The sequence below is a fragment of the Fukomys damarensis genome, unplaced genomic scaffold (genome assembly GCF_012274545.1).
Source record: "Fukomys damarensis isolate Sample0158 unplaced genomic scaffold, DMR_v1.0_HiC HiC_scaffold_39, whole genome shotgun sequence".
Taxonomy (NCBI): domain Eukaryota; kingdom Metazoa; phylum Chordata; class Mammalia; order Rodentia; family Bathyergidae; genus Fukomys; species Fukomys damarensis.
Genome location: NW_022900951.1, coordinates 112403353 through 112412295, shown reverse-complemented (window position 1 = coordinate 112412295; position 8943 = coordinate 112403353). Strand labels below are relative to the sequence as shown.

The 8943-nt window shown below is 36.5% G+C and overlaps 1 protein-coding gene across 1 annotated transcript in view; it reads right to left on the bottom strand.

Annotated features, from left to right (window-relative positions):
* Window positions 1-1976: 1976 nt before the first annotated feature.
* Htatsf1 (HIV-1 Tat specific factor 1) overlaps window positions 1977-8943 on the bottom strand; it is a 14183-nt gene continuing 7216 nt past the window's right edge. Inside the window, exons 6-9 of the mRNA XM_010642565.2 lie at window positions 8799-8898; window positions 5029-5118; window positions 3954-4091; window positions 1977-3454 (exon numbers count right to left, since the gene is read on the bottom strand). Coding sequence (XP_010640867.1) covers window positions 2246-3454; window positions 3954-4091; window positions 5029-5118; window positions 8799-8898 — 1537 coding nt within the window. The 3' untranslated portion in view covers window positions 1977-2245. The remainder of the gene's footprint in view (window positions 3455-3953; window positions 4092-5028; window positions 5119-8798; window positions 8899-8943) is intronic.

The following is an 8943-nucleotide window of genomic DNA, read 5'->3' as shown; positions in this document are numbered from 1 at the left end:
TGGACCCTTGACTTATAAACTCAATTTGAAAGGGCGGGTTGTAACTCAAGTTGGTCACTGCAGGCTCAGACTCCTCTATACAGCCTTGAAAGTCTCTCTCCTGTACACAGGCAGATCTGTGTCTTTAGAGGCACTGGCCTAGGATTTCTGAATTAATCCCACAGGAAGGGATGTTGTAATGTTCCTTCCACAACTCTTTTAAGTGTTGTCTGTATCTGAGACCATCTGGAAGCACAAGTGGCCAGTATTTGGGTCATACTTCGGTCATTAAGGTAAAACTAAAATTCTGGTTGTAACCCAAGTTGTTTGTATGTCAGGCCATTCTTGAGGGTCCACTTTAATTCGAATATTAACTAATTCCCACTTTCTATCCACACTTTAGAAATGACAAAATAATTTACAAGGGGAAAATAGATCGCACTCAGAACAGGAAGTAGTGGTTACCAAATAGACTGGGTTGACTCCTATATTCATGAGGGCTTTGTTGCTTCATTTCTATCACCTCCTAAGTTATCACCTTACAGCTGTTTGTGACTTTCACTTTGTGTATGTGTTGAAAAAAGTGTATTTGTTATTAACGAAATTAGAGCTGGGGGGAAAAGATTTGGTCAGAGAATAGAACAGCAATCCCATAATCAAAACACTTCACACACACACACACACACACACACACACACACTCTAATGCCATCCAGAGTTGGCAATGCTTTTTAACAATGCAGCACCTCCAAATAGTGAGTTTGCTACTTGAATGTATTTCCCATATCCAAACGTCCTTGAGTTACTACTAATGGTTAATACCTGAAATACTAGTCTTGAGATTGTGGATTTCCAAAATTATAATTTTAATGTAAAGAATGAAATGGCCTCCTTCTCATGGTTGTAGAGCTAATGTATGTTTCAGTTGTGTCCCAACCACTGAGTGCAGAAGGTAAAGGATCTTTTCATGCAGAAAACCAAATTCTCCAATGAATCAGTGTTAAATGATTATCTTTGAAGGAAACACTATTTTGGTTTGCAGTTTCTCTTTATCTAACTTTTTCCACCTTTGATCATTCATACCTGGTAAAAATTCTGAAGATTTTAATTAATCCTGGACACTAAAAAATTTTCCTAACAAAAATCAAAATATAGTAACTGCTGTCTGAACAGGGCAATGAATACACACTTAGAGACACTATAATGGAGCAGCACCAATTCAGTTTAACTTCTAAGAATAACTTCCTACAGCAGCATCATCAGTAAATTCAGCAACATTGAATTTGAAAAGCACAATAAAAAAGACCCACATTTTATTGGAATTATCCAACATTGCACAACAGTAGGCACTATGACCCTAAAACAAACAAACAAACATGAAGTGTGTCTTCAGGGGATTCATGAATATCCCCAAGTGTATATGGGAAGGTATAGAACGTACGTGCATCTCTCTGCACTCATAACTTTGATCACCTACTAAAGGGGTAAAAAGAGGCTACGAAATGTACATGCAGGAACTGTCATCTCTATATTTTCAAATAACTGAAGGTGTGGACCACAGGAAGTTTATTTTTATATATCTAAGTCAATTTTAATGGAAGGAGGGTAGAAAAAATAATAATTTGCAAGGACTGCAAATATTCTTTATGAGTTAAGGAACATGTTCTGATTTAGCATGTTGAAATGGGGACAGAAGTTGTAACACAAATCGAGAATAAGAGAACTCCTAAGGGAATATTTAAAATGAAATTTAGCTGGGGATGGTGCCTGTAATTCCAACACTTGGGCGGCTGAGGTAAGAGGATTGCCATGAAGTTTGAGGCCAGCATGGGCAACATAGTGAGTTCAAGGCTAGCCTGAATTACACAGTGGGACTCTTTCTTAAAAATCAAACAAACAAATGAAAAAAAAAACCAAAACAATAAAATGAAATTTAACTCGTCTAATTTTCAGTTTCAGCATATTTTCAACTTTTATTTTTGAGTATCACAAACTTCAATCAGAATACTTTTAAAAATATTATTCTGCATGCATTTAACAAATTTGACAAAAGGACAAGTATCCAGTTTATCTGCATTATAACAGCTTTGCCTGAACAGCCAAGTAACATACATTTAAAATTATTAGGTAAAGGAGACAATAAAAAAACCGATGCATTAATCTGACAGCATCCTACCACTAAACGCATGTTCACATAACACTACTAGCAACGACCCTGAAGCACAGGCAAATGCAGATGGAGACTCACCCTAGAAAGTAAGCTTAGATTAGACATCATCATCACTGTCATCATCACTGCTGAGAACAAAGCTGCTGCCTGTGGAGAGTGGCCCCTCTTCCTGCACATTCCCCAGAGTCCCCCTCTCATCGGAATCATCAAATATCTTCTCAAAGGAACTATCATCATCAAACTTAATGGAGTTGTCATCTTCAAAAAACTTTTCATCTAAATCTTCGCCTTCTTTTCCATCTGCATCTTCCTCATCTTCCTGTTCATCTGAGTCTTCAAACAGCTTTTCATCTTTGTCATCTTCTTCCTCTTTTACCTCAGCATCTTCATGCCCTTTTCCACCTGCATCTTCATCCTCTTTCTCATCTGACTCATCATCAAAAACCTTTTCATACATCTCCTCTTCATCCTTTTCATCCGACTCTTCATCAAACTCTCTCTCGGAGTCTTCCACATCTAAAACTCTTTCGGAGCCTTCTAATTCTGATTTGTCAGTGTCACTGTCTTCTAACTCTTTGTCAAGAAGGTTTTCGGGGAACTCCCGGTCAGAGCCATCCTCATCAAAATCTTGTTTGACACCATTTTCTTCTACTTCGTTTTCAGATCTGTCTTCAGACTGTTTTTCCGAACAGTCTTCATCAGATTCCTTCTCGGAGTCATCCTCTTCCGATTCTTTTTTGGAGCTGCCCTCCCCTTTAGACTCCTTATCAGCATCATCTTCAGACTCATTGGCAAGGCCGTTCTCTTTATCGTCTTTCTTGAGTCTCTTCTTCAATTCTCTTCCAGAGCCATTCTCTTTCAACCCTTTTCTAGGACTACCCTCTTCAAACTCCTTTTCAGGGCAGTCTCCTCCAGCCTCTCTCTTGGAGCAGCCCTCTTCAGATTCTTTTTCAGGGCAGTCTTCTGTGCTCTCTTTTTCAAGCTCGTCTCCTTTAGTATCTTTTCCATAAGCATCTTCTTCAAATTCTTTTCCATAAGCATCTTCTTCAAATTCTCTTCCATCTTCTATCTTTTCAAACTTCTTCTCATCAATAGGTTCTTCAAATACCACTCCAGTTTCAGCTTCTTGAGCATTCATTTTCAGTGTGCTCTGGGGCTCTGAAAAATGCCTCATTCTAGAAGGCCCTGCCATTTCTGAAGCATTGACAGAACTGGAACGCTGAAGGCCTCTGTTGGCCTCAGGCGCATTGAGGAATGTCTCCCATCCTTTCAGCCTTTCCTCCCTTTCTCTTGAGGTCTCCTCCACCTGCGAATAAGTATAATCTTCCATTAAAATGAGTTTTAGACAAAAAGAAGCAATAACCTCAGTTCTAATACTGAAGAAAGTACCCTGAGTTTATAAGGAAGCTCTTCATAGGAAACACAATTACTTGTTTTCAGTTCTCAAAACTTTACATCTTGATTTGCTGACTTAAATTATCATGTAATTAAATGCAAATAGCACAATACTGCAGAAATGCCTCATTTCTTATCAAATAAATATTTGAGCTCTACACAACATAGAATGGAAGAGAACATTTTGCTTCAATGTGTCATCTCAATTCTGAGCAAATCTCAAAATTTCAGACTAATCAACTAAAATACTGAAACATTTTTCTTTCTTCCTCTAAATGCAAAGTATTATTCAAAAGAAGTACAGTTACATTAAACAAATTAAAACTCAAAACTTCTTTCTGAAGGATTGCTAAATCAGTGTTTGTTGGTAATGAAATAATTCATGAGCCCCTGACACTTGCAGAATTTACCTGATAATCTGTAGTGCCATCCCACGCTTGGGCAGTGATCTGACGGCCACCAAACCACCTTCCATCAAGGGTCTGAATGCAATAATCAGCTTCCTCTGGATCCCTAAAGGACACCGAGGCCACACCATCAGGGTGCCTCTAGAAAGACAAGAATGAACAATAAGATTAAAAGTAAAACATAAATTTGAGAAAGTAGGTAAGGAGTAGTGTTCTCTTGGATACAGTGAAGTAAAAGACTTTATGAAGTCTTTGTTCCCAGCCAGTAACACGCAGTCAGCTGCTTCTTTAGCTTCACCTTATCTATAAGAACCAAGTGCAATGTCTTTGGACACATTTCTGGTGACAACAATGTCTCCTGAGAGGCAAGAGGCATAATTGTTAAGAGCAAAAACTCTGAGTCAGATTTGCCCTGTATTTGAATCCTGGCTCTGTTAGTTATCAGAGGAATGAACCTTGAGCAAGTACTCTATCTTCAAGTATCAGTTTCTTCATGTGTGCAGTGGAATCTACCAAGAAGGTTTATAAGGATTAAATGAGGTAACAGGTAAAGTAGCTTGTAATACACCAGCAATACATGGTGACAATTACTGTGTGTCAATCTCAGAGGAGGGATAAGAAGGGGAAATATGCAGGAAACTATTTTTGCCAATTGCTTCCAAAAAAAAAAGGAGAATAATTCACATAGAGGAAAATGAGGGCAAACAGAGAACCATGAAGTCTCATGCATTTTTCATTTGTTTTCTTTGACATATTCTAGAGCACATACTATAGAGCAGTGATGGCAAAACTTTTATAGCTTTCAACAATACAAACACCCTGCTGCTGCCACAGGTTGGCCAACACTGCTCTAGAGTAATGAAGGGAAACGAGTAAGGCATACCAAATCTAACAAAGTCTTGACCTGTATACCATGTTCATCTAATTACTGTTGACAGACAACTACCATCTAGTAGACCTACTATAAAAAAATATTAAATCCAAAATTGAAGGTGTACTGATGTCAGACAATCACTTATTCAGCTAGAAGAAGCATGTTAATTGCTTTAGAATTCTTTTGTCTATATTATCAACTCACATCAAACAGAAGGAGCTTTTTAATTTGTCCAAACTTTGAACACTCTACTCGAAGGTCATCTCTGATCTCATTCAGCACCAATGGATCATCCTGCAAAAAGAAAAATGATTAAAATGGGATTGCCCCCTTTTTAATCCCAAAGAATCAAATTTCTTGTTCTGGCAATTCAACAAATTAAAAAAAAAAAAGGTTCCACTTAAGGTTGGTTAAGTTTGTCTGTGGTTCACAGATTTAAAGAAAAATCAAAATCAAATGAAGTTAGAGCTACTATTACTAGTATATGTCTGCCCCACTCTTTTTTTTTCTTTTTATTGAGTTCACTGGTACAATCTAGGTATACAATACAGTTACATTCATTACTGGGATCCTGTACCTTCACAGGTCTTGGTTCTCATTTTTTCCCCCTTGTCCCTGCCCTCCCTTCGGCCCCTCTTCCCTCCCCATTTACAAACATTTTTATTGCCATTTTTTCATTTTCTCATATTTTTTTTCTTTTCCCTTATTCCCTTTCCCCTACCCTTTCCACTTTCCCTACACCTTTAGCCCCTTTCTTCCTATTTCACACTATTAATTATCCCATTAGGATCTTGTGTACTATTATAGTTTTTTACACCAGAGATTCTATTTGCTATTTACACATGTGTAACTTATTTATTTCACTTAGGAGTATATCATCAATATATATCCATTTTCCTATGAATGACTCTAATTTCTCATTCTTTATGGCTGAGCAGTATTCCATTTTTTCTATAAAATGTCTGCCCTACTCTAAGACTAAGGAAATGGATAAAAATGACAGACAGCAGAAGGGGTTTTGCCATAGAGAGTGGCAAAGGAAAAGGAAGGGAAGTGGGACTCAAATGCCCAAGAAACAGGAGCTTTGGGTAGAAGTCCTGTAGCACTTTCATTAGAGCCTGCTGTTCCTGTTCTGTGTGGGCATCATAATCACACTTATTTCGCTGTGTTGTAAAAAGATTTCATCTACAGAAATGGTGTAATAGAAACAGGTATGTGCTTTCATTGATTAAGTGTACTAAGATTGATTTTTATACTTCCAAGAGTCTATTTTAATGCACAGGGTAAACTCTGTAAGGATTCTGTTTGACTTTTCACCTGCCATACTGCAAAAGAACGACATACCACACAAAGTATTAAGCATACAGTAAAACAAATTCTTGCAGTTGCTTTCTTATAAATAAAAGGGAATGAAGAACAAGCATTGCTGTTTCTAGTGGTTTCCAGTTCAGGTAGACTCCTTCTCATAACAAAAGTATTTAAGATTCCCAGTAGGGACTGACAAACCTTTTCTAAGTCTCAACACATAAAAATAGCTCAGAAAAAGATTCATTATCAACTTGAATTTCAACTACAAACAAATACAAATTTATGAATTTTATTGATGTGAACTTGTACTTTCTAGGAAACAGTTTGGTGTATATTCCTTACAGGTTTTTATTTTACTCACCAACTAAAGACGAACTACAGTAAATAACCAAGAGGTAGCTTTCTATCCTAAATTTCTCTAAAAAAGCTGAAATAAACAACTTTCAGTTATCAAAGTCAGATTTAAAATAAAAAATATAAAATCTTATTCATTTGCACAAATCTGAGGTTTCTGAAATCACAGCTGGCAGACTAAATTTACCTACTTACAAAAATTAATGTCGGAGAAGCCAATTCATTTTACAAGAACAATTAGAACTGAGAAAAATGGGGAGCGAAGCATAAACATGTTGGTAGTCATACACTGGCTTTTGGTGGTGTGGGTTTGGTTAAATCCTACAGGATAATGTGCTTTCTGACAGCTGGACCTTTGTTTTAATTAATCTTATGCACACCACAGAATTTTATTAGATATTCAACAATCAATAAAAGCCTCTCTTTTACTCACCTAGGAAAATAAGGGTTATATCAAAAGCAAATAGGTATGACTTCTAAACATTTGCCAAAATTTAAATTTAAGTGTGACTTTATTAGGGCACAGGACAGAAGGGCATCATCTTTATTTCTGTATCAGAAAGATATATCACTATCTTCTCAGAATCTATGTCTTCCCAGAGCTTCATTTATTTCAGCTTAGAAAACTAACGCATTACATTGCTGTATAGTATCCTTACGCTAAATGTTAATATTCCTCTCCTTTCAAAAGATTCTTTTAACCAAGTTACAGGTAGCAATTTTCTGAATACTACTAGACTTTGAAGGTGATGCCTGAGATTAAAATCAGCCTCAAGCATTTCAACTTTCTGCAGTTAACTCTTAGAATTTTTTCCAGGGTGGTATTTTGTTTTCCATGCAAGAAATAAACCATCCTTCTCATGCCTTTCAAATCTGAACTTATGCTGGCTAAACTGGTAGACACTGAACACATGCAGTTACTGAGCACGTGAACTGTGGCTAGTCCAAACTGAGGTGTGTTCTACATATGGATGCAGACTGATTTTTAAGATTTAGTACCAAAGGAAAAAAATTCATACAGGTCATTACATGATGAAAGTACATTTTAGATATACTGAGTTAAATAAAATTCATCATTAAAACTAATTTCCCTGGTTTCACATTATATTTTTAAGGCTACAGAAAAACTTAAGAATACACATGTGCTTCACATTATATTTCTATTTGACAGTGCTGATGCACACAAAGAGAAATCTCTCTCTGAATCTGAGTTTTAATTCTTTATCTCGTTAGATTTGGCAGTGAAGGCATTTAAATAAGGCCCCGAACTGAAAACTGAAGATCCTCTGAAATTACATTAAAATATTATGCTTCACTGTTTTCTTTGATACCACAGATTCTTTTTAGGTCTGCTGCTTCTAGTATTAGTTAACTATTTGGGATAAAAATATACTTCACCTCCCCAAATCTGATTTCTGATAGACCACTTGAAATCTTGTATATCTGTGTTTTCCAACATAAATAGCTACTAGCTACAGGAGCCTAGCTCAACTGAAGAACTGAAGTTTTAATTTTACTTAATCTTAATCTAAATGTAAATAATTATGTGGCTAGAGTCTACCACATAGGATAACAAAAATTTATACTGGTACACTTTGAAATATCAAGCAACTTTATAGAAAGACCAACTATTTCTACAAAGTGACTACAAAAGTGACTCTACTGGTGGTCAATAAATCCTGTCATATGTTTTCTTCCTTTAGTCACCTTTATTTGCTGTTATACAAATTGTACATGGATATTAAGTACTACAACGACCTAATAGCTACTAAAGTGTTTTTGTAAAAATGAAGTCCTAAAAAACACTACCCACTATTTAAACATCAGAGGCTGAATTTCATTAAGCTAGGGGTTTTTTTTGTTTTTTTTGTACCAGGGATCGAACTCAGGCCCTTGCGCTTGGCAAGGCAGACGCCATAAATCCCTGGCCCAAGCTAATGTTTTTTTAAGGATCAAACCTTTAGAAAGAAAGTGAAGTTTTAATTTTAAAGTGTGAAACTGGTCTTTCCACCAAAATCCACAAGCTTGTTCTCATCAATCTTAACGATGACATTTTTTAACAGTACCCCATAGTAGGCAGCTGTGTTCTGGGCCACAGTATACACATTAAACAGTCTTTCCTAGCATACAATTACGGTAAAAGAATATCAGGAAAAAGAAAGGGAATTCCAGAACTTAAATTCAGTCATGTCTCTATTTTCCTTCTTCACCTCCTACACAAACATCTAGAATGTGACGGCAAAGATGGAGCAAAGCAACTTTAGGCACCCTTGAAAGGATATTGGCTTCTCTATTAGGGCACAATTTCCTACCTCAAAATCTGAAGGGTGAAACATATTTTTGAGGATGACGACTCGCTCATGGCGCATTCGGGATGGTCCGGCTCTCCTTTCAGGTCTCCAATCCAACTGCCTAAAGCAATGAAATACCAAAAAAAAAAAAAAAAAAAAAAAAAAA